The 26,336-nt window shown below is 46.3% G+C and overlaps 1 protein-coding gene across 9 annotated transcripts in view; it reads left to right on the forward strand.

Annotated features, from left to right (window-relative positions):
- The first annotated feature begins 8,969 nt into the window (after positions 1-8,969).
- Positions 8,970-26,336, forward strand: part of TNS1 (tensin 1) — a 368,326-nt gene continuing 350,959 nt past the window's right edge. For all 9 annotated transcript variants that reach the window (XM_044438202.1, XM_044438203.1, XM_044438205.1 and 6 more), the window contains exon 1: positions 8,970-9,101. In XM_044438202.1, coding sequence (XP_044294137.1) covers positions 8,985-9,101 — 117 coding nt within the window. In that variant the 5' untranslated portion in view covers positions 8,970-8,984. The remainder of the gene's footprint in view (positions 9,102-26,336) is intronic.

Below are 26,336 nucleotides of genomic sequence, written 5' to 3' on the forward strand. Positions count from 1 at the left end.
ACTGCTAACATACACAACTTTCGGGGTGCTGCAGCGGGTGGACTGGGCTGCATTTCCAGCCTTATCAGCTGAGAAACGCTTAAGTTAATTGCAGAATGTTCAACAGCTATGTCATGAGTTTGGACAGTAGGGTTTATAGTGGAAGGATAAAGGAAATCAGAAGCTTCCCTCCATTTCTTTCAACAGATTTAGCCTCCAGGTAGAGAGTTTCAGAAGAGCAAAGATGCAGTTGAAGGAGAAGCAGACAAGGCTGTTAAAATACAGGAACGGGATACACAGAACTTGCGCTCTTGGGTGCTTCCCGACAGAGAGCTCCCAAGACTATTGATGGGAGTGTAGTGATTCCATCTGTTCTTACCATGCAAGCCTATTCACGTTTAGATGGGAAAAGGCCCACAATTCCCAGCATGCACAAGCCAGCAAGTACGCCTTTGTACTGTCGCAGCATGTGGAGATCACATTCTTAATTATGGATTATCTGTGGTTAGAGAAAAGATGGAAGAAATGATAGGAGAAAACAGTGTTATGCAATGAATGAAGGCAACATTGGAATTCTTCCCAACAACCCTTCAGTAAAGGAGGTACCGTAAAAATCTGTTCTGGAAGCAGCCTTACAGAAAATATTGTGGAGAGAAGTACAGGAGAGAAAGTCCTAATGAGGGTGTAGATCTGCTCTTCTGTATCAGTCCAGACTTAGAACTTAGTGCTAAACACTTAGCAATGGGATGATTTAGCATGGCCAGTGCTGCACTGATTTCCTTATCTCCCTCATGGACCAAGGGTGGAGATCACTTCTCATGTTAGTAACAGCCCTGGATTACTTGATTGCTTTCCACTGGCATGATGTGCAGACACTTGTTAATAGGAAAGGATGTGCCATTCCCTCACTCCTTTCCATCTGCAACTCTCCATCATCATAGAAAAAATAGACCCAGTGCACCCTTCCAAAGCCACCTGTTACTTCGATGACTTCTCCTTCCTCTCCACAGAGGGCAGGTTGGGTGGCCTCCACTCAAACTGCAGACTCCCATCTCTTCTCAGCCTATGAGTCGTCATCCCAGATGCCCTCTCCCTTGTCTCAACTTATTAGTATAATTCCAGGATAGATTTACCATGTCTCTCCCACTCCCCTGCGCCTCTGTTTGAATTATACAACAAGGTCACACAAGGAGATAGAGGCAGTCAGGCAGAAATCCATGCTCTTTCAGTGTATGGTTTGAAAAAACCTGAAGAAGTAGGGTGGCCACGTATCAATTGGTGAGAAAGAGGAAACTCAACACCAGAAAGGAGGACAGCTACTTACATCAAATGTTTTTTGTTGGTTTTTGTTGTTGTTGTTGTTTAGTTGCAAAGTCGTGCCCAACCCATCATGATCGTATGGACAACGTTCCTGCAGGCTCTCCTGTCCTCCACCATCCCCCGGAGTCCACCCAAGCCCACACCCACTGCCCAGTGACTCCATCCAGCCACCTCATCCTCTACTGTCCCCTTCTCCTTTTGCCATCAATCATTCCCAGCATCAGGGTCTTCTCCAGTGAGTCCCTCCTTCTCATTAGGTGGCCAAAGTATTTGACTTTCATCTTCAGTATCTGCCTTCTAAAGAGCAGTCAGGGTTGATTTCCTTTAAGACTGACTGTTCTCACACACACACACACACGCACGCACGTGCCCATCTGGAAATAATTATGATAATAGGAAGGCACCATAGCACACCATAGTGTGGAAGGCCATAGCCAGGTGACCTGTGTCTGCTGCCCATGTGCTAACTACTGAGGGTGCTGAGCTATAAATCAGAGTTGGGCAGGACAGCCCTTCCAACAGAGAATTGTCCTCTGCAAAAGAGGGCACGGGCTGGTGGAGTGGCCTTTATTTCAGAGGGTATCCCAGACTCCAGCACTGCCTGGTGCTTTTATAGGAGGCCTGGTGGGGGGACTTTCTGCTGATGCCTTTGTTTGTAGTATGTGTTCCAGTGCTTGAAGGAGCGCATGACCCCTTAGCTGCAACGATGATGAGCACTCCTAGACACAGTGCCTGCATTCTGAGCACCAGATCTCCCAGCCAGACCCCATTCCCATGCCCTTTGGTGGCTGTCGACTCCTGATTTCAATTAGTTGAGATATGGCAGGAATGTACCCCCCTCCCAGCAGGGAACTGACCTGGGCTTTCACCCCATGAAGTAAATGGATGGTCTAATGGCGAGTGCTGCTGGGGGGAGGAGGCACTGGGTCAGAGTCCACATGAGTTAGACTGACTCCCTCCCCTGACTGCATTCCTGGTCGAAAAGGCCCTGCCTCCAGTCATTTGAAGGTCATTAAGATCGGATCAGGACTGCCCTGCATGTTTGGCAATAGGCGCCCATTTCCTTTCTACCTGGGGACACTTGGTACAGACATCAGGGAAACCAATGCCTGCCCCAGGGTTTGGAGGGCCCTTGGGCAGGACGGCCTCCATGGGCCTCCCGTGGTGAGTCGATGTCCTCTCCACCAGGGTCCCCAGCTGCTTTTGCGCCTCAGCCTCTTTCCACCACTGCCACCAGGTTGCTTGACAGGAAGGGAGGGCTGCTGCTCCTGCTTCTCAGCACCACTGTGATCTGGGCCAGAGGGAAGGGCAGGTGAGCAAGGAAACTGCAATGGAGAAAAGGGGGAACAACTCTGAAAGGCTCTTGAGAGTGGGGGCTGCTGAGGTGCAGGCCCTTGGCAGGTCCCCAACCAGGCCTAACCTTGATGCTAGGCCTGAGTGAAGTAGCAATGAGATGCTGTCTTACAGGGCAGGCACAGGTGTGGGATTTCACCCTCAGGCCTTGCCACCTCAGACATTCCACTGCCCTCTCTATGCACTGGGTCAGACACATGTGCTTCCCAGCAAGGGAAACAATACACAACAAAACACCAAGAGTACAGGTTGCACAGCGTACGTCTGTTGGGATGTGCACACACAGGCCTCTGTGCAGATGGGAACTTAGAGCACATAGGGGGTGGCTGGGGCTGGAAGGGAGGTGGGGCAGTCCTCACTCTCATTTACACATTTCTCATTTACAGAACCCTGCACTTTCCCTTTACTTCCTTTATTTCCTTTTATTACAAAACTGAGAAACAAAGTCTGAAAAAGTTGTCAGAAACTGGAAAAATTCTGGTTTGCAGTCATGATGTCTGAGCCAACTATGCTAACAATTGGATGTTACATAAAGGGGCCAAGCTCAGGTCAGGGCTAAAATGCTCACATAGCTCCAGCTGATGTAAGACTGTTGCTATTCAAAGCAATTACAGGAAGAACTGGAGAATATACTTATCATGGTAATTCATTCTACACCTACTCAAAAATCTTTATCTAAGTAGTAAGATCTGAGTGTGTGCATTTTCTACTTCTTCCAGCACATTTTAGCTAGATAAGATATAAAAATTTGTTCTGAATCTAGACCAGGAATAAGCAAACAACTTTGTTCCCTACAGATATTTTGGATTTCAAAATCCTATAACCCCAATCACTGGCCATGTTGACTGTTGCTTATGGGAACTGTAGTCTGAGAATTCTGGAGGCCATTAGACTCTTGTGTAAACCAAGGTCTTTGGCTCTGGGATGTGCCTGACTTAATAGCCAGCCTCTGCCAAACTGCATTTCCACCTGTGGATTTACTGCAGGTAGCTGTTTAGCCATTGTGTGAACAGGAAGTTGGAGGAGATGGACCCTTGGTCTGATCAAGCATGCCTTTTCTTTTGTTCTGATAGGGAAGGCTAGTTTACATAAACACTGTCTGTCAGCTATTGTAGAATAAAGGTGATTATTATTATTATTATTATTATAACATTTCTATGCCGCCCCTTGCTGAAACCTCGGGGTGGCTTACAACATGAAAAAATACATTGAAAATACATTGAAGTGATGCATTTCAGGATGCAATAGGACATTTTTGGGAGGCTGCTGGCTTCTACTGAGATCACAGTTCTCTTCACACACCACATTTGGCTAGTGCAAGCAGTATATAAACTTCCTCATAAATAAATAAAAGAAAAATAATTATTTGATTTGCTACTACAGGGTGTAGAGACAACCACCTATTTGAGTGGCTTTAAAGGGGATTGGACAAATTCATGGAGGGAAAGAGTATCAGTAACTACTAGTCCAGATGGCTGTATATCACCTCGGGTGTCAGAGGCAGCAGTTGCTGGGAAACTTGAGTGGGAAGGTGCTGCTGCATTTATGTTCTGCTTCAGGGTCTCCCATGGCAGCTAGTTGGCCACTGTATGAATGGAGCCAGGACTTGATAGATCTTGCTCCGATCTAGCACAACTCCTCTTGTGTTGTTATGTTGTTCAGCTGCGTTGGAGATGTGTTGGAGTAGAATTCTCACTGAGCGAGGATGGCCAATGGCCATGGGAATGATGAGAATATAGTCCAGCACAACTGGGAGATCCCAGCTTGGGATAGGCCAGTCTTGCTGGAGAAATTACTCCTGAATGACAAGGTAGTCGTCTTCCCCTGCTTGGCTGGTATCAAAGGACTCACAGGGTTTGACCTTGGGTACAGTCAGAAATGACTCATAGTTGCAGCCCCAGCTTGTTCCTTTCTAGACTAGCTTTTGTTTTGTCTCTGCAGCCACTGAATTTTTCTCTATTTCAGGTTTTAAGGCTTACAGTTGAGGTAGCGGGATGGAGCATCTGTTGTTCTTTTTATGTGCCATTGATTTGTCTCTAACTTAGGACTCAATGACAGTCCTATCCATGACAGCCCTGCTCAGCTCTTGTAAATTCAAGGCAGAGGTTTCCTTTATGGAATTAATCCATCTCATATTTGGTCTTCCTTCCTTTTCTTCTTCTGCCTTCAACTTTCTCTAACATGGTTGTCTTCTCCAGGGAGTCTTGCCTTCTTATGATGTTTCCAAAGTATGACAGCCTTGGTTTTGTCATGTTTGCTTCCACAAAAAGCTCTGCCTTGGTTTGATCTAGGATCCACTTGTTCATCTTTCTGTTAGTCCAGGGAATTAATGAAGTTTTTCTCCAGCTCCATGTTTCAAATGCATTGATTTTCTTCCTGCCAGCTTTTCTCACTATCCAGCTTTCACACTCATACATAGTGATCAGGAATATGAATATGAGCTTGGCCTTGGGCTCCAGTTAAACATCCTTACACTTGATGATTGTTTCTAATTCTTTAATTACTCCCTTCCAAGTCTCACCCTTCTTCAAATTTCTTGTCTACACTCTCTTTTTGAGTTGATGACTAAACTGAAGTATGTAAAAAAAATAATAATAATCAGGTATTGTTTGAATTCATTGCTGTATTCTGCCAGTAATATGGTATCATCTGCATATCTTCAATTTCTGATGTGTTTTCTGTCAATTTCACTCCTTTCTCTAATTCTAAGCCAGCTTTCCTTATGATACGTTCTGCATACAGATTGAACAAATAGGGAGATAATGTACACCCTTGTCCGATGCCTTTGCCCATAGGAAGCAATGCTGTTTCTCCATACCCTGTCCTAACAATAGCTTCTTGTCTACAATACAGGTTATGCATCAGGACAATCAAGTGCTGAGACATACCCATTTTGTTCAGATTTATCCATAATTCCTCATGATCCACCAAGTCAAATACTTTGCTGAAGTCTATAAAACATTAATTAATCCACTTCCGGAATTCTTTGCTGCACTCCAGTAGCCAATGTATATTTGTGACATGTTCTCTAGCACCTTGTCCTTTTCAGAATTCCTCTTGAATGCCAGGCTCCATTTCTTACTTCATACAGAATATCATTTTTGCTGCAACACCTTGCATGGGAATTTAGTGCTCTAGTCCTGTGGTTGCTGCATTCTTCTGAATCTCCTTTCTTGGGGACTGGAATGTATAGTGGACATTTCCAGTTTAAGGGCCATTCTTTTTTCCATATTTGTTAGCATATTGTCAGGATTTGAAGCAATTCATTCTCTGAAGCTTGGAGTAGTTCTGCTGGTACTCTTTCTACTCTGGGTGCTTTGTTCCTGGAGCACCCATCTGCAAGTAAATCCACCTGGAAAGTGGTGTTCCAGCCTGCCCTGAGAACATGGAACGCCTGTTACAAGTACATTTACTCACAGGTAGGTGCCAAGCCTGCTGTCTCAACATTTGCTTGCAATGCCATTACTGCAAATGTTTGAAATGGCAGGCTAAAATGCCTGGTTACAGAGTACTTAGTGGGTATATGCTTCTGCCTGTCATTTTAGGTGCAGCCTTGGAGAAGAGATGAATAATTTCTTCATCGTATTTGTTCTCATGCAGCAAAGGGCCTTATGAAAAAGTTAGACAGAAACTTTCCTGGTGCAACTTGCAGAACTGGAGCCCTGATCAGGGATGAAGCATGAGCAGACTCCCTTATATCTTTCAGTGCTAGAATATATCTTGGAACAGGCCACTGATGATGATGATGATGATGATGATGATGATGATGATGAACTGCCCTTGCTGCCTCATGGCCCATTCTTTTCCTTGCAACCAGCTGCTACTGGATGGTCATTCTCCAAGTACCATCTTCCTCTTTTAAAATCTCTGCTGAGAGTTGTAAAATCACATACCCATGCAAAAGGAAATTATTCCTGCTTGTAAACATCCCTCCTTTTATTTTCCAATTTATTTCTCACCATGGAGGTGATGGCAGGGGATTCTATTAATGGAATGGCACAACTGTAATACAACTAAAATCAGCCCCACCCCGTAATTTCATCACCTGCAAATGCAGAAGGAAGGAAAAGAAGGCAGATGCACTGGAAATACGTCCAGCATAAGGGGCTGAAGTTCCTGTCCCTTCTCAACCACTAAGTGGACTGGGTGTCCTTTGGACCAAACACTCTTGCTCACAGCCTATATTACCTCAAGGGGGGGGGGGGCGGGTTGTGATCCCCCCCATACTAATGAATGTATTCAGCCAGACTGTTTGTGTGCAGCCTACTCTCTTGTTCTCTGATTATACTTTTGCACTGCAGTAACCATGGGCCATTAATACAAATTCATCTTGACTGGCAAGAAAAACTAATAGCAACAGATTATAGCTCATTCCAGTCCCTGGGAAGAAACCAGAATGGAAATCTAAATTTAAAAAGCTGAAGCAGGGAAATTGACTTATCTTCAAAACTAGGAGCAATCTCAGTTTACAGTGTGTGTGTACATGAAGTTTTGCCTTCTACTAGGTTAATCCACAGATCTGTCTAGCACCATCTGGCTGGTGTGGGGGGGGGGGGGGGGGGTTTTTTAGGTGTTCAGATGTTGGTTTCCTCAACTACCCAAGGTCTTTCCTTGCTACCTGAGATCTTCTTGGCTGAGGGTTAAATACCTACTGTTATGCATGTAACATGCACTTAACTGAGGGATACCCCCATCTTTTTAAAGGTACCCTTCTTAAAGGCAGCCTAAAAATAAAGTTAAATAATATAACCACCGTTAAATGTCTTCCAATTTGTCTGGGATTTGATCCAGAGGCAGTGTTAGGGTTGCAGCCCTGAATTTTTCATTGGAAGCCCAAAACTCTGGGAGACCACCTGCCCCATCACTCTGCTATCCATGGCCCTGATTATCTCTATCACATCTGATCCCCCTGAGTTAGTTGGCTTTTTGCCCACATGTGCTTCTCCTGCTGCTGTCCCCCATTTTTTGGGGGAGAGGGGTGAAATGTTTCTGTTTCTTTCCCTTTCCCTTCCCTTCTCTCACTTGTTCGTTTTTACACACTGGGTTCCTTTAAAGAGACACAGACACAAGCTTTCAAACAGATAAATATTTGTGCTTTGCTGTTGTTGCTGTTCACATGGGCCTGAGCCCCAGATCTTTTCTGTACTTAGCACCACTCCTGATGATAGCCCAGACAGACTTTTCAGGCCTAATCCAAGAAACCAGGTACCCTCCAAGAATTTCTGATTTCAAGTCCCTGAAAGCCTGAACATTGAACATGCTGTCTGGGGCTGATGGGAGCTTAAGCATGCAGGGGCACCAGGTTGGGGAAACCTGAATGAACAGGTTCTGAAGAAGCAGGGAACACACTGTAAATAATGCTGTGCACAGTACAGAGAGCTACTGCCTTTCCCATCAAAGAAAAATAATGTGTGGTGGCCAGTACATCAAGTATTTTTAATCCAGTACATGCTGTAATGACGGGTTCCCATTCAGACTTATGTTGATGCATGTGAGGGAGGAACTACAGACACCCGTGTTGGGCCCACTTGTGCAGAGAAACCAGCATGCAGGGGCCCCATGACATGGGGCAAGGGAGGGAAACCTGAGTTTTAGAGCTGAGCACAACTCCTTCCCCTCCTTGTCCCTGTGCCCTTCCTTTGGTCCCCTGCCTGCTCCCATGCCAAGGTGCCTATGCTGAACTGCCATCTCTCTCCCTTCCTGCCTCTCTGCGCTGCCATTTCCCTCGTTGCCATCCCGTGAGAACTGCCCCGCGTGCTGCTGCTTTCTGTGAGCGCTCCGTGCGCGCGTCCCTCTGTTCCTGGGACACGGTGGCGGTGCTGGAAAATGGGCCTCCCTCCTCTCGCTGCCCGGCTGTCATGCACAGCCTTTCCACACTCGCTCACTCCTCTCTCTAGGCTTGGTGCCACCCGATTCTCCGCACCTCTCTGGCAGGGCTGCCCTCTCCTCTGCCCCTCCCTTTGGGGCATGTTTGGGGATTCGCTCCTTCATTCCCCTGCTGGGACCGGGTGAGGGGCACAGAGAGGCACAGGAGCAGGGAGCGGCGGCGGCGGCGGCCCGTGGGCAAGATACCTTGACCCAGCCTCGGGCAGCCCAGGAGGAGAGTGGAGGAGGCGGAGGTGGAGCCGCGAGGTGAGGTGGACAGCCTTCCCGGCTCCAGCCACTCTCTCCCCGCGAAGAGCCCAGCGTGCGGCTCGGGCACTGGAGCGGTGGTGGAGGGCTGGCGAGCCCCGAGTCGCTCCTTCGTGGGACAGCCACGCGAGTCCGGGCCCCCTTCACCGCCTCAATCGCCTCCACGCGGGGAGCGCGGCGGCGCATGGGAGCCTGGTTGGATGGGATGTACCGTGAGCCTGGTGTGCTGTGAGGAGGGGCCCCGGCCCGTGCCGTCCAGGCGCCCGGGGCGCGAGCGGGGAGCGCCGCCCGCGAGGAGGGCGCCGCAGCTGCGAGGGGTGAGTGCGGGAGCCGCAGGCGCTGCGCCCTGGCGGCGGGGGCGGCGCGGGCAGGTGCAGGTGGCGGAGGGGTCGGGGACGGAGGGGTTTACATTGAGGCGGGGGCTAGAGCGGGAAGTGGAAGGCACCCAGGGGAAGGCAGGGGCAGGAAAGTGGGACGGGCGGGAGAACGGGGGGAGAGCGCGCGCGAGGGACGGCTCCGAGGTGGCATCAGAGAAACATAGAAACAGAGCGAGTCGGAAGGGGTTCCCCGGGCCATCTAGTCTGACCTCCGGCACCAGCCGGCTCCGCTCACGACTTGCCCACCATGTGCATGTCCAGCCTGTCTTTGAACACCCTCACCGAGAAGGCAGGGGCAGGAAAGTGGGACGGGTGGGAGAACGAGGGGAGGGCGCGCGAGAGAGACGGCTCCGAGGTGGCATCAGAGAAGGCAGGAAGCAGAAGTGGGGACGGGGGTGGATATTCAGATATGCATGAGGAAGAAAAGGTGATGATGCCGGGAAACGGGCTCACAACTAGCACATGCTGCCCTGTGGTGACTTCGGCGGCTGTGCGCCAGAGCAGCATTTCTGACAACCCGCTGGCTACATGAAGTGCTGGTTGTATGAACCGACTCTCGTGGTTCGTGGCATGGCAAGAAGTGTATTCATACCATAATGGGGAGAGCATTCATGGTGAGGTGGAGGAAATGCATGGCTGAAGTCTGCAAGCAGTTGAGAACCGTTCGGGGGTAGGACTGGCACCCGCACAGTCTGGTCTGGATTCCCTCACACTCCCGCAAGGCTTTGGGGTGCCCCTCTTCCGTGGGAGGTGCCTTTGCTCCAGTCCCAGTGGCCTCGCAAAGTCAATGGAAGACTTCCCATTCCCAGTCCACCTCTGATAGTGAAGCAGCCTAACTTTCAGGTCGGCTGCATTTGAGTTTATCTTATTTGAGTTGGCTGTGGATTGTTTGAACCATTAAGCGTTTGGAGTGGTGGGTCGTTGTTTTTTCTGTACAATGCCCTGAGATGTTAATGAAAAGGTAGTAGATAAGTGTTAAAGTAATACGTGCAAGCACATGGCCTTGAGTGATCCTAGGTAGCCACACTGTTATCAAGAGAGCTTTTGCAGCTCATTTACAACTATGGCGATGATAACCACATTGTATTTATACCTCACTTTTTTCCCCTTGCAAGGAACCCAAAGTAGCTTACAAGGTTCTCCTCCTCTCCATTCTGTCCTCACAACAACAACAACCCTGTGAGGTAGGCTGAGAGTCCATGACTGGCCCAAAGTTTCTCAGTGGGCTTCATGGTTCAGTGGGGACCAGAACCCAGTTCTCCTGAGTCCTAGTCCAGCCCTCTGAACACTACACCACACTGCAGTGGAGGGTGACAAAGGGTGAAGGGTTGTGTGAAATGACATCCTTCTTTGTCAGCCTGATGGCATCCCAGTTCCCCTCTGCAGCACAAACAGAGGCAGCAGCTACATCAAGGCAGTTCCTGAGTTTTCAGCAAAAGTTAAGTGTGGATCCTCTGGGGGCCATGTGGTAAGACCCCCTTTCAAATTCAAAACGAGGAGGGAATGAGTCCATAAACTGACACAGCAGCTTGGATTATTAAAAAGATGTAGGAGTGAGACTTGTTTGGCAAAACAGAATCATAGACTGGGTTCAGACCACAGGATAACTTACTGTACATGAGTATGGGTTATTGTTGAAGGATAGATTATTATGTTGTCTGAACAGGGCTGTTAAGAAACCGTGTTAACTATGAAGAATCCATGAAGAGAATCCATGGTTTTCTCCTGTGTCGTGAACTGTGGTTTGTTCACTATGTTTTGAACATATTCAGACAACATGATAACCTTCATTTCAACAAGTGGCACTAAATCCAAAGTCAGCCCTTGAGTGTAGGTTATTATGTGGTCTGAACTCGGTCATCAAGTTGGAGGGACCCTGTAGGTCCAACCTCTTGATACGTGATGCTCTGGAGCCAGAACATCCTCAACAGATGGCCGACCAGCCTCTGTTTGTAGTCCTCAGTCAAAGCTACCACCCTTTTAAATAATTGGTTCCACTTTTGGGTTGCAGCTACCATCAAGATATTTCTTCTCATGTTTGAAGACAAAAGATTAAACTGAGCTGAGTTTGGATAGAAGTTTTAATAAGGAGTGGACTGTACTGGTTACAACAGGGATGGGGAACCTCTGGCTCACGAGGTATTTCTCACATTGGGGATTTCTCATTCAGCTCACAAGCTTCTTCTATTGTAATCTCCCATCAGTGTCTGGGCATGAGATGATATCTAAAGTCAGTTAAACTTTAAATACCCTGCAGGGAATTGAGTTGCTCCTTTTGCAAACATGCTGTTGCATTTGGCCTTGCAGCTGAGAAGACATGCATAGAATTGAACTGTGTCTTGTATGCTTGGTGGGAAAATGTCCAAATGGATAGGCATTACAACTGTCCTTTGTCCTTCCCTGTGACCTTGGCTCCACCCACTACTGAAATGTGCCCCCTTCCAAGATCCTTCCCAAACTAGAATTTGGCTTCTGAACGGTGTGGATAGAGGGGTGCAACATCAAAACATCTAAAATAAGAAACTGCAATCTTCTCTTTGACAGACAAGGAGCGAGTTCCATGGATAAGGTAACATGTGGACATAGCTTGGACCTGAGACATGTTATATAATAGACAGGAGGAAATCAATGACATGAAGTCCTGGGGAGTAGGAATGGGATTGAGAGTTAAGACCTGAAGGCAATGTTGGGAAATGGGCAAGCTGGGAGTTAAGCCAAAGACTTTGGGATCCTAGAAATTAGGCCTGTGAAGGGTGGAACACTTAAGAGGGACTGCACCCCATCAAAAGCAGATGAAAGTTGAGCCATTAGATCGTTTCCCGACAGCTTACTCTTGCTTCTTGTGGTGCAATAAAAAAGTCAGAAAGATGAAGGGAAGAATAGCTCAGTCTATCTATTATGGAGAGGAACAAGGCAATTAAACCATGGGGAAGTATATAGCTAAATATTGAGAGAAATGTCCCGGCTCTACCAGCAGCCAGCCTGTCTTGTGATGTGCCAAAGGCCAGCAGTCCTCCGTGAAAGCCCAGGTAGTTGAGGTACATGATTTTCCAGGCTTGGGGCAAAGAGTCAAAGTGGATCTCTTCCAAGGGTGGCACTGCCAGTTTCAATTTCTTTCAAAACAAAAATAACAGCTACTCATTGCTCCTTTTCCCAAAGCCAGCATTTACAAGGAAAGAAGGACCAAGAATAGAATGAGCCTTTAAGAAAACAAACAAAAACACCCAGGACTTGAGACCTGCTTTACGCATGTTATCAGAGTGTGGCCATGCCACACATAACTGTGGTGTTGGCAAACCCAGTGTAGTGGCAGGAAGGCAGCACTTTGAGCTGTAGCTGAAAGGCAGCCCTTTAGTTTTGCATCCCCCGCTCCCAGTATGTGTTTAAGTTTAGGTGGCACAATATGGGTCCTGCTATTTGGGGAGAAGTTTCCTTTCCTTTTGCTTGGGAAGAAACCAACTTTTCCAGAGCTGTGTGGAGGCCAAATAATCACCACGCAAATGTGTTAGGGGCAGAGCAAGAGAGACAGAGAGACTGTATTATAGGTGCTTTTCTGCCAGCAAGATTACTGGAAAAGGCTGCAAGGGCTTAAGGTGGTTGTCCTGCAGCAATAGAAATCCCAGTGATTCAGAATACCTAGCAATTTTCAGGCCATGGAACACCTTCCCCTCCCCACCACCTTTAAAAACACGCACACAGTTTCCTTGGTTGCTTACTGGGATTCCTAAGTAAAATAATCTGTAATGGTTGACAATCCTCTTTGAAAGACAACTTGCTCACAATGCCAATGTTGTTTCCGTGTTCCCAGTTCCTTATTTGTACCATCAAGTTCTCTTTCAAAGTTTCATGCAAATAAGGAACTGGGAACTAGTAACCAGTGCTGGCAGTCCCCATTTCTTTGTTGCTTTCTCTGAAATGCAGCTCCACAGGGGAGTTCTGGGACACTGTCCATTCACACAGACCCATGTGGAAAAGGAACAAACTCTGCTCTCTGGAAAGGCCTTCACCACCTGGTATCTGCCGCATGGGTTGGGCCTCCCACACCCATCATCCCAACTTTCAATGCCATAAAGAGTCTCTGATGATGGATCATTTGAAAATCACTGCCAGTGGCCAAGGTTATTGAATCAGGGGCAATTCATCCTCTAAGTGGCACTTTTCCCCTGCGGCTGGAGAGCCACCCATGAGTAAGTCATACAAAATACTGGACAGAGAGTTGCTGTCTGGTCAGTTGTCTGCTGTACAGTTAGTGGTCTCCTACACATCCTAGAAATTAGGCATCAAGGCAGATAGGCAGGCAGAGATAGGCATATTTTTAAAAAAGGAAAAAAGAGAGAAAGAAAAAAGTTCTATGGTAACCATGTCAGGCAATTTTATGTTTGCAGATACTCATATGACCACCTACATGCTGAACACTTTTCATATGGGTTGCAGGACATGCAATTTATGGGATGCTCACCCTGGACTGGAAAGTCAGTGCTGGTTCTTAAGAGGCCTGGATTGGCTCTGCAATCAATCCATTGCAGTTAGACTATTACACATTGCATGTTAGTACAGGGTCAAGCAATCTCTTCATTGTGCTCTTTGGGGCCAGACAGATTCTAAGCAGTGAGCTGTGCTATAGTTTGCCTTTGCATTAGGGAAGCCGGGGTTCAAATTCCCCTTTTGCCCAGTAGCTCTCTTGTCTGTTCCTCTCCTGCCCCAGACTGCTTCTGCTAGCTACTTCAGAGGGCTGTTGTGAGAATAAAATGGCCTGCTGGGCAGCATTTCTCTGAGGAAAGGTGGGATAAAAATATGATAAAGCATGTTAGTTGTCGGTAGCCTGCAGCTCTCCACTAATGCTATTTGTTGAAGCAGCTGATGCATTCATTATTATATTCGGTGGAGCACAGGGTGTCTGTTCAATGAGGCTTTACAGAAGACCTGCTTGGAGGGGCTGAGGAGCTTTGGGTAATCTAGGGACTATGTACATGTGTTCTACATCTTTAGAAGATCCAAACAACGTTCTTTAGGATTATGTTGGAATGATACACATTAATTCTAGGAGCCCTGAAAAACATGGAAGCAGAGGATTCCTGGCCAGAGAATCCAGAGGTGGTGTAAGAAGCTGTGCTGGAGCCTTCAATATTTCATCTGGAACCCCAGATCTCTGGAAGGCCTTGCACCCCAGCACCCTGATGTCCAAGGGCTCTTGTTGAAATAAAGGCACAGGAGGCCTGATGAACTCTGTTACATCTGATCCCCCTGAAACAGCTAGCCCTTTGCCTTCATGTGCTTCATTTTCTGCTCCCCCACCCATCTTCCTGCCTGTTTTTTTCTGAAATCAGAAGCTCTCCTTTCCCCATCCATACATCTCTTCTTACAAATAGGAGTGACCTTGGGAGACAGGGTCCCTTAAACACACAGAGACTTAGAGCAGATGCAAACTTGTGCTCTTTTGGACCCATGGGCATGAATTCTGCATCTTTTTGGTAATTAGTACTGCTGCCTATTTCTGGCAGCCTTTTTCTGCCTCATCCTGCTCCCAGATTGAACCACCTACTGTTGGGGAGCAGAGCAAGGTCACCTGCTGAAGCTGTGCTTGAGTCATTAGCAGGCAAACATGACACTGTTTTCACTTATCTCCATACCATAGGCAGAGTGCCTCTGCATACGGATGGTCTGTGGACCTCTCAGATATCTAATGCCAAACAGATCAGACATTTCCTCCAGTTCTTTCCATGTTGCTGTTAGGACACCCATATGGCTAGAATCTGGTCGTTCTTCATGCTCTCATGTGAGCATCAGCTTGGATCCAGTGAAATGACACTGCTCAATTGACCCTCCTGCTCATTGAAAGGGTTCTGCCTGATTCATGGGAATGCTGCTTCTGGGGGATTACAGGACTCTGGCTGATATCTGCAACCACAATAAGCTGAAGATGCTCCTTTTCATTAATCCTGAATGGTTTCACTTTGCCATATTTTCATCTGCAAAAGCAAACATGATGTGCCATTCATTGGGCTTGGACAGACTGCAAATTGGAATTACCTGCTACTTCTTCAGCCTTTGCTGTGGGTTCTTTTAACAAAAGAGTGGGGTGTGTATGTGTGTGTGATTCACCCAGTGATGTGTGTGGGCCAAACTAAGCATGCGTGCAATTCAGCTGTAGGCTTCTTGAAATATAAACAACAGCTTCAGGACTGTGGAGAGGGTTAGGGGGCGTTTAACCCTTTGCCTGCCTGCTATTGAATCCCCTCTCTGAAGCTTTTGTTTGCATTTCAAGGGAAAGTTCCATTGACTCCAACAAGAGCTGCTCTTGAAATGAAAACTGCCCGCTTAGAGCTGATTTTTATCAGGGCCATGAAAGCAAGAGAAAATTAAAGTCTCTCCTTGCCCCAGCCTCTGAGGCAGCTGCTCAGGTTTCCACTGAGCTGCCATTTGCATAAGGAAAAAATGCATTAATGTTGGATCTTGCTTTGGCCTTCAGAGAGGGATTGTCTGAACTGTAATAAATAAATCCACAGGTAGAAGGACTAGAAACAGTTCATTGAAAATCCATGCTGTGTAAATGGATCTTTGGAAGATGGCAGGGTGGGAGGAGAACTGGTGGTGTTCCAGTTGTTGCCATACTCCAAGTTCCATCACCTCAGCCAGCAGGACCAGTGGTCATGGATGATGGGATTTGTAGTCCAACGACATCTGATGGGCTCCAGGTTCTGCATCTCTGGTCCAAGGGCTTGTCTTGCTACCTGTGTCACATATCCCAGAATCATAGAGTAGTAGGGTCAGAAGGGGCCAAGAGGGTTATTGAGTCCAACCCCTTGCTAGTGCAGGGCACCAGTTACAGCACAACAGCATATGAATGCTATTAATTAAAGTGTAATTTCTGGCAAATAAGGATTATATGGGTAACATGCAGTTTTGTACTCCTTAGAGTAGGCTTGCCTAATAGGACACTGTCATGCATTTCAGTAAAACTCCTCTGCCTCAGTTTGCCAACTGAGTCACTCACCATTCATGAAAGCACCGTTAATAGTCAGGTGCAGTCCAGGGAGGGAAGGAGGCCTGCAAGGACTGCCCTGGCTGCTCCCTTCCCTGTTCCACGCCACAGGGCCACCCAGCACTGTGAGAAGAATCTTGCTGATGGTTTTCTTTAAAAAGAAAAAAGCCTAATGCACACTGTGTTGACATTACTTGTAAGCTGCCTTGGAAAGAATTCGCATCCTGTAAGGCAGGGTATGGAGAACTGTAAATCATGACCATTATCCCTGTCTCCTAGCACCCTGGACTAGTTCGAATGAGTTTTCTGTTCATAAAAAAGGACAAGATCCTTCCTGCTGGTGTGGGATTTCTTCTCTTTGGCCCCAGAGCAGCCTCTGTTTCAGAACCAGATTATAAGGGAGCTTTTGTGTGCAGCCAGATTAGCCACAATATTTACATTACGGTTGAAAGCATTAACTGATAAGCATTCTCATTCTTACCCAGAGTAGCTGTGCTCATGAAAAACCCTGGGATTTGGTTTTATCCTGGGCCAGGAAAAACCGAAGCAGGAAAAGAGATCACCATCATTTGTGCCAGGCCAAGACTGGTCTGATTTTCACATAAGACTTGGAACCTGCTAAGTAAATCTTTGAGTAAATCTTCTCCCCTTGCAACCAGCAACCTCAGCCTACCCCCTCTCTGCACCCCTCTTTGTGCACGTGGGTGGCACAGCTCTGGGGCAAGTCAGGGTCCCAGAATTTTTTCTCCCTTTGCTTTAGAAAGTATGTGCTAGAGATATTGGCCAGGGCATGCCAACATGTCTGTCTGCACACACCACCTGCCACATTTTTCCGTGAGGCGTCACTGGCTTGTTATGAGATTAATTTCACTGGCTTCTGATTAATCTCAGCCTGAAGATAATCCTTTGTTAGTGACATCTTGCTCAGTTGCCGTGGAAATCATTAGGATCCCCTTTCACTAATGGGAGCAGACTTCGAGAAGAGGAGGAAAGGGGAGGAAAGAGAAGCAGAGGAAAGACATACATGGAGTCGGCTGTACCCTTGATGTCTGGTACCCAAAGGCCGTGCCTCCATGATACGACTTGTTTCCAGATGAAGGATAAAAGCAAACAAAGTCAGTGCCATGGCTCCTTTTTAACCTCAGTCTTCAGGCCCCAAATGCTGCATCCTTCTAAATTTCTGTCCACCTGCTTGGATTCCTCACTTTTAGTCCGATCTCTTTTCTGTCCTAAAATGTGGTGCAGAAGTTACACTGATTCTTTCATTCAGGCAATGAGCAACCAGTCAGGGTTCTTTATCCTGTTGCTCATCTGTGTGCACAACTTTCCAGGGCTGGCAAGTGAGGACCCCAACTAGGTTTTCACCATCGCTACTATAGGTTTCTTTCCTACAATAGCAAAAAGAACAAAACATGACTGTTGCCCAGAGCAGGGTTGCCAACAAGCTTATTTTGTCTGGACAGACCTGGAAACCACCACAAATTCAGAATCATTCCTTTCCAGATCTAGAATTTGACCCACTTGGTCACTCACTTGGCAAGTTTTAAATATACAACCATGTAAAGTAGACCTTCTATGAATATTTAGAATGGTCTGTATCTTATTTCATTTCCTAACAAGCACTAAAAACAAAACATAAGCACATGATTCTAACTCTAGAACTCAACAAAGCATACATTAAGTGTTGGAACTGCATTAAAAGTTCCCTCCCTACAGTTCTTTCAGGTTAAGCTTTTTATCCAACACCCATCTCAGGACAAATTGGCCTTGCAAATATGCAGAAGAAGCCACCCATGAAGGGCACTGAATGACTTGTGCCTGTGACATCATCTCCCCCCATCCCCAGAACAGTTTTGAAACACTTTCTAAACCGAGTGCACTTTAAAAACAAAAAAGTAAACGACCATTTCAATTAACTTCCTTTGTTTATTCAGGATTAGTTATATCCTGCCTTTCCAACGTATACCATTCAGGCTGGCTAACAACAAATTTATTAAAAAATGAATGTATGAAAAGCAAGAAAACACTTCAAGGGAAACAGAAGCAAAGAAACATAGACTTATAGAACAGCTGACTTGGAAGTGGCCTATTAAGGTGATTGCATTCAACCCCCTGCTTAGTGCAGGAGTCCAAGTTTAAGCATCCCTGGCAGATGGCTGTCCAACTGCTTCTGCCTAAAGGGACAGTGAAACTGATAATTCAAACATCAGAGTCAGCGTAAAAAGCTTCATGGGCTAAATGAAAGCTCAGTTAAACAAAAACATCCTAACCAGACAGTAGGGAGTGGGAAGGGAAAGGGATCCTCCCATGAAAAGGAATTCCACAGCTGGGGCTAACCCATTTTTATCTGTTGTCTTAGTATGCAGTGATGGGCCTTTTTGTCAGATCTTAGGGTACAGACATGATGGTGTGGGATGAAATTGTCCTTCAGGTGCCTGGACCCAAGCCGCTTAGATACCCTGTACCCAGACCAACATTACATACATACATGCATACATACATACAGCTTTTTTTTTTTTTTAAAGGAGATGGCTGTCTTATCAGATGGCTGAGCAAACATTTGATTCTCTGATATGTCTATCTTTACACCATGAAGGCGTCTTTACACCATGAAGAATGGAACCTGGGCTCAGTCCTGTGAAAGGAAAATCTGCTCTGAATTCTGATTTAGTGTTACCCCTAACTTTATAAGCAGCAAGTGCATTGGCACATCTCCAAATATATTCTAACACACTCCATAGGATGGGCACGTGCTACCTTGTTCCTGTGAATAAATGCACTGTATATTGTATTTGGTGATACATAGTCTTGGTTTATCAATTACCATCCTAACCAACTCTTCCACGCTCTCCACACACACACACACACACACAGAAATATTCCTTTGATGGGTAATATTTAGCTGTGTCAATGTGCTTTTCTCAGAGCACAATCCCATGCACATCCCAACAAGGAAACAAAGAAGTCCTACAACTCCCAGCATCCAATGTCTAACATAATTGACTGGGGCATGTTGGGTGTTGTAGGTTTTTTTTTCCTGTCTGAACATGCATTGCATTGTGCTTCTAAAAACTTATATTCACAAAATCAGTGAAATCATAAAAGCAGTAGAAAAAAGTCAAGATAAGGAACAAAATTAAACAGTCATGTTCCATTATAGATTTAAATTGGACAGGATGGAATAGCCTCTATGAAAAGAGGGGCATCTTGGTCGGGTACCTAAAACCAGTAGGGATAGAACCAGGTCCCTAAAGGGAAAGCTCCACAGTTATTGTGTCAGTGCAAGGAAGGCTCTTTCCCACATACTGGTTAGGGTAGCCTGGTGTCCTACTTTACTGAAAGGAGTCCTCTGTTTTGAAGAGCTGGCAGAGAACAGTCCTCAGTTGAAGGTGTTCTCCATTTGATGGACTGTCCAACCCACACCTGGTTTAAAGTAAAAATTAACAAATTTAAGGAGGGAGAACAGCAGAGCTAGAAAAGCCGTGTGGGGGCAGACTGAGGACCATCCAGTCCAGCATCCAGTTCATATTTCAGCCAAGCAGCTGCATGCTGCATGTTGCCCACCCCTGCACTCAAGCATGGATGACTGTGACTACATTAGTGATGAAACTAATCCCTGTTTGGGGTTTAAGTGGCCAGTTCGGCTCCTGTTTGCCAGGGATTTCTGAAGTCTCCAGATTGTATAAGATGGAGGGTGCAAGCTAGATGAGAGAGTATTCAGAGAGCAGCACCATCTTTTGCTTGTTCAGTGCAGTCCTTGGACTTCCCTCCTAGCACCTTCCCACTGTGGTGAAATGAGCCCCAGAAGGCTCTGCAGCTTCACAGGGGCTACTTTTCCTTGCCTTCTGGGGAAGAAGCAGTACCTCATGCGCCGGGCAAGGCCCTTCTTCTGACTCAGCATGAAATGGCAGTGGCACTCATCCTGGAGGCTCCTAGAGTAATTAGGTTGAACATATGTCCTCCTTTACATAGGATGCTCCTCAGTTTAAGAAAGATGCAGTCAAGCTGAACAGGGTTCAGAGGAGGGCAAGAAGGGTGAACTGGGGACTGGAAACACAGCCCTATGAGGAGAGATTGAGAGAACTCGGCATGTTTAGCCTTGAGAAGAGAAGACTGAGGGGGGACATGATATCCCTCTATAGGTACCTCAACAGCTGTCACAAAGAGGAGGGACAGCATCTCTTCTCATTCATGCCAGAGTGTAGGACACAGAATAACCCGCTCAAGTTACAGGAAGCCAGGACTTCAGGAAAAACCCTGTGACTATTAGAGCAGTATGGCAAAGGAACCAATTACATAGGGAGGTTGTGGGCTCTTCCCCCACTGAAGGCATTCAAGATGCAGCAGGACAGCCATCCGAGAGGGATGGTTTAACTTGGGGTCCTGCGCTGAGCAGGGGGTTGGACCTGATGGCCTACTGCTCTACTCCCTTCCAACTCTACTATTGCTCAAGTCTGTTATTCACGTGGAGCTTTGCAGCAAGGAAGGCGTCACTCCCCATCTAGCAAGTGATTGGTGCAAACCAGAAGGGTGGTCACGATGCCTCTGTGATGTTGCAGAAGCCTTGTGAGCATCCTCCTGCCTCACCCTGGCCCAAGAGAAGCATCAGCCACTGGTGGTAAGCCTGGGAGGGAAGCCTGGGAATGTTTTGCAAAATAGAAGTTTTGCTTCAGACCAACCAATCCTTCAAGAATTAAATCTGGAGGAAATATCCCACCTGTAAAACTAAGGTTTTGCATTGCTGCCCTGAACTATCATTTCTGACGGGTCCTGTGTGAATGCCCCTCCTCCTCCTCTTGAGGGACAAAAACTGTCATCCCACCCTATAATACACTCTGCCCACACAACAGAAATCTATTCAGCAGCGCTCTGTTCCACCTCTAGCTTGTCACTGCCTACCACATTCCTTCTCAGATGAGTTCCTGGTTGATGCAGGAGGGTTAAAAAGCTGCAATTTTCTTCCACAATCTTTGAACATTTTCTCCTTGTACCACTTTTCTTTCTCTTTCCAGCACCTCTGTGACCCTGACAGGCAATCCACCTTGGGAGATCATGACCAAATAATTTCTTTGAGGGTGCAAGTCCTTTTATATTCATTGCATCTTTAGAAACACACACTCATCATAGAGAGCAGGTACGGGCTGCAAGCTTCAGGGTGGAACAGCAGGTTTTATTAGCAAATACATGTTACAAAGGCACAAAAGCAGCTGTTATATCCAAATAAAAATGGTTGTGAGATGTAATTAGTGAAACACACTCCTAGTAACAAATGCTGCACTATTGGTTACTATATCTCAAATAGATATTAGAAGGAAATGCCTAATAGCCACACCAGGATATATACATGGTTTAATGGTCCGATTGCAGTTCTTTAAAGGGAAGACTAGGAATTACTAAAACTTATTTCCAGTACCTCATAAAACTACGGTTCCCAGGATTCTTTGGGGTAAATTGTCATGGCTAAACCATTTCTCAGTTTGTAGTGCAGACAGGGTAAGGAGTGTCAGCATTTGACAAAGTGAACTTCTTACAGAAACAGTATAATCCTGAGAACTAGAAACATCCTTTTCTTCCATCATACATAGAATGAAAGCTGAGACTCAGGTTTCTGCTCTATTTTCTGGGTACTATACCGGAGGCCTTGTTCTATGCCCTGCAGCAAGTGATCACAATCATTTCCCCAACCCTTGAGTATGTGGTTAAGGATGCAATTCTATGTGTGTTTAGAAACCCTGCAACTCCCAGCATCCCCCACCCAGCCAGCCTTGCTTGGCTGGTCTCCATTTTATTTATTATTTATTTATTAAAACATTTTTATGCCGCCCCATTCACCGCAGCCTTGGGGCGGCTTACAACAATAAATGGCAGTCTGCTTTCAAAACCAATCTGCATGCCCTGTCCTCACCCCATCACACTCTAACTGATGGGAGGAGGGCTGGGAGGCAGAGAGCATTTTCTTCCTTCTGACTTGCCATGCTAATTTGGGGTGGGAATAGGGTTGTCGCATCGGGTTTTCACTTCTGAACAGGTCTAGGGTTGGCAACAGTGGCTGCCACTTTCTACCTCTCCACTCCATAGCTTTCTTGGCTTCCTTGCACTCACACATACACCAAAGGAGTCACAGGGGCTGGCATCTCACAGCAAGACAACCTGCACCTCACAGGAGTGTTCGTAGCATGGGAGCTTTCCAGAGCTTAAGGAAATGACTGCACTAGCATGGCTTCCAGGTCCGCCTTTCCCTAGCTGCATGAGGGCCTCCTCCGCCTGACCATTCAGCACTGCAGCAGGACCCCCATGGCAGCAGCTCAGCTGCTTCCACAGCAGCCGTCTGTAGCTCTGTGCTTTTTCAGCGTGGCCAAAACTGCTTTAGTCTGTGCATTACCGAAAGGGCCTATTGGAAAGGAGCCATGGGGGATTTGGTGTTTCCCATTGGCTTCTCCATTATCCTTTATCTTTCCCAAACAGACGAAATTAAATGTGGAGGAAGGAAGAAGAGAAAAGAAGCCTCTGTCAGCACAGCACAAAGACCAGGCTTTGAGCCCAATGGCAAAGGAACCAAAGTCTCAGGAGTTCTGAACAACGGGGCAGTTATGACTGGCAGATCAATAAGAAGGAAGCAAATCATTCTGAGAATGCACTGGGATGCTTTCTGGGCTCAAGTCCTGGCTCTGCCACAGATTTCCCATGTGTCATTTGCTTCAGCCCTCATAAACAATGCTCACTTTTTAAAGACTGACTCGCCAGTGGGGATTCTATTGCTGGGATTCTGCGAGGCTTCTGGCCAGGCCACAACAGTGTCAAAGCAAGTACATATGTGGAAGCGCGTTTCCCTCTCAGTGTTCTGCGTGACATGACGTGACGTGGCTTCAAGCACTAAACTGTGCCACTTTCTTGTTTTCTAAAGAGAGAGCTCTATAAAAGTTTGAGTTTTTTTGGGATTGCAAGCCACAAGCCTCGTCCTCACTATCCTGCCCTCTGAAAGATTGTCTTTTTCTGACTCAGAGGAAGGAACTGAGGAAGGAAAAGAACTGTTAGTCATATGGCTCTGAAGCTGCCTGACTGAAACGGGGCATTCCATGCAGGAGAAATTGACAAATTAGGGTGATCATACAGGACAGAGAATCAGTTGTGCTCTTAATACACCAAGAGGAGCAGTTTCATGTGTGTATGTGTGTGATTTTTATTCCTGGCTCAACAAGATTTGATTGCTTAACTTGTGAGCTGTAATGTGCCATTAAAAAGCATTCTGCAGAACAAACTTAGGAGGAAGGCTTGTTGGACTGACTACACTTCTCTGCAATTAGAATGAGAGAGAGAGAGAGAGAGAGAGAGAGAGAGAGAGAGAGAGAGAGAGAATTAGGTGTCAACTGCAAAATGAGTGAACTACTTGCTATGAGCAAGAGTCTGCTGCTAAAGCACAGGAGATAAGCCAATAAATAGTTTCTTCATTTATGGCTCTCCATCACTCTCCATCCATCAGATATCTGTCTTAGGATTTGATCAATATTTTAAAATTGCATTTATTTTTAAAATGTAGACACTCTCCTTCATGGACAAGGGATCATAAGGATGTAAGACGAGCCAAGGTGGATTAAAAGGGTCCATCTAATCCATCATTCTGTTCACACAGTGGCTGCCCAGATGCCCACAAGAAACCCGCAAGCTTGGCATGGTGGCAACATACCTATGTTACCCAGTAACTGTGTACCTAGGCATACTGCCTCTGATTTGGAAGCAGCTTATGGCCATCAGGACCAATAGCTATTGAAAACCATTTTCCATGGATGTGACCAGGCCCCTTTTAAAGCTATCCAGAGTGGTGGCTGTCACTACATCCAATGGAAGTGAATTCCATAATTTAACAAAACACATTGTGAAGTTCTTTCTTTATCACCCACCAATGAACTTCATAAGATGATCCTGGGTTTTACTATTTTGAGAGAGGGAGATAAATGTCTCCCTATCCGCTTTCTTCACAGTGTGCATAATTTCATACCCTCTGTCATGTCTCCCATTATTCATCTTTTTTTCTAATCTAAACAATCCCTAGGGTATTGTACATAATAATATGATTACCAAATGATTCAACCAACACACAAACAAACAAACCAATCAGTCAACTGTAAAAACATTTTTTAAATTCCTGGAAAAATTGGAACAGGTTGATTTGGCACCGAAACAAAAGCAAGGTTAATGCAAATCATATCTGTCTTGGATGAGCATTCAAAAAAGGAGTGCCACCACAAAGCAAGCCTTCCCTTTTGGAACTGCACGATGTATTTCTCCCACTGTTGGCTCATGGATAAAGACCTTCTCTGAAGTTCTTGGTGCATGGGCAGGATGATATGAGAGGAAGCTTTAAGTATTTGAGCCCCACACCATTAGGGACTTTAATGGTAGCAACCAGCATCTTTATTTGGGCTAGATAATGAATGGAGAGCCAATGCAGTGCTTTGCGAATTGGCATGACATAGCTCCATCTAGGTCAATCAGTTAAAATTCTAGCTGCCACATTCTGCAGAGGATGCAGCTTCCAAGCTGATTTTACAGTAATCCAGTTTGGATGCTATGAGAATTTGGACTGCTGTGCTTAGGTTATCCTTATTCAGGAAAGGCCATCGCTTGCAATGAAGAAGCCAAAATGGTTGTGGTAGTAGCGAGGAGAGTAATGTGCACTGCACTGTACTGGAGGAAAGACAAAATGTAAATATATGCTGATAGGGTTCAGGCAACATGATAACTCAAACACAAAGGTTGAGTACAGGATGCACTAGGATGCACATCTGGAACAAGACACAGCCTTTCAAAATGAATTCCCTACCTGGGCCTGGGCCGGGAAGGTGACGATGAAGGCACTGCACAACACGGAGTATGCTTGAATTCTGTTTTTGTGCCTCCTGATCCGAGGGTGTTGGGTACCGTGAAACCGTTTCAGTTCTCCCTCTTTAGTTCAACCTCAGCTTCCTCCCAGACGGTGTGCCAAACCTTTGAGGTTTCCAGCTCTGCACTGCTATTTTGCCAGGCAGCATTTCCTCCTTGCACCAAGGGTGTGGGCCGTAATGAAAAATGATGTCCAATCAAGATGATCTCTGCCCTTGCTCATCTGAGATAAACTGCCATTGACAAATCCCTTATGAACTGGCTTCCAGCCAAGTCCACTGCATTTCACAGCCCCAATTTACTGTCGCTTCCTCATCCTCACATCTGTCTGACTGCAGGCATCCATGCAGCACTAATCATTTCCCCTTTCCCGTCCCATTTCCCCAGGAAATTGAAAAAATCTTTGGCTTTTCATCCCTACTTGCCAAATAAATATTGTTCAACATAGGTGGTTTGCATCCTGGGTTGTTCATCTATTACATCTTTGATTTATAGTCCACAGGATTTGGGTAGATCACATATTTTTAATTGTGATTTTACTTTTTTTTAAGGCATGAAATAAATGCTAAAGAAAATACAATTTTACCAGCAGTTCTAGAAGTGTCCCTTCTATTCTCCTTGGTTATGAGCCCAACAGCAGGTTGCCATTATGATATGACGCTTTTCGGGCAGGGGTGGGTCATGCACAGATTTAGCAACTCTTGATGCTCTGGGGCTAGGCTGTTGCTTGCCATGGCTCTTTGGCAACTGGCCAAACATTCATGGTAGCAGAATACCTCATGGGAGGCAGTGAAGGAGCAGAGCTGTGTTCATTCGCTTCAGAGGGCAGGACTGGAACCAGTGGCTGGAAGTTGCAGGGAAGCAGATTTTGGCTAAACGTTAGGAGGCAATTCCTAGCACTGAAGACTGTCTGACAGGGAATCACCTTGAGAGTGGTAGGCTTTTTTGTTGGAAGTATTTAAGCACAGGCCGGACAACTGTCTCTCAGGGATGCTGTAGCTGCATCCTGCATTACAGAGCCTGCATTGAGCAAGGGGCTGGACAAGAGGATCGCCGAGGCCCCTTCCAACTCTGATTATAAGCTACGGTGAGCTGCTAACAGCAGGGTCTGGGGTTAGGCCATCTCTTTCTCATACTCCACAGGGAGACACTTAAGAACATAAGAAGAGCCATGCTGGATGAGACCAAGGGGCTCTCTAGTAATGATGGCCAGCGGGCTCCCACAAGCAAAGTGTGAGTGCACAGCCCCCTCTGCCCAAGTTCTCCAGCAACAGGTATGTATAGACACATGGTCTGCAACACATTCGTTAAAT

Source organism: Varanus komodoensis, unplaced genomic scaffold (assembly GCF_004798865.1).
Source record: "Varanus komodoensis strain SLA01 unplaced genomic scaffold, ASM479886v1 scaffold32, whole genome shotgun sequence".
In the NCBI taxonomy this organism is placed as follows: Eukaryota; Metazoa; Chordata; class Lepidosauria; order Squamata; family Varanidae; genus Varanus; species Varanus komodoensis.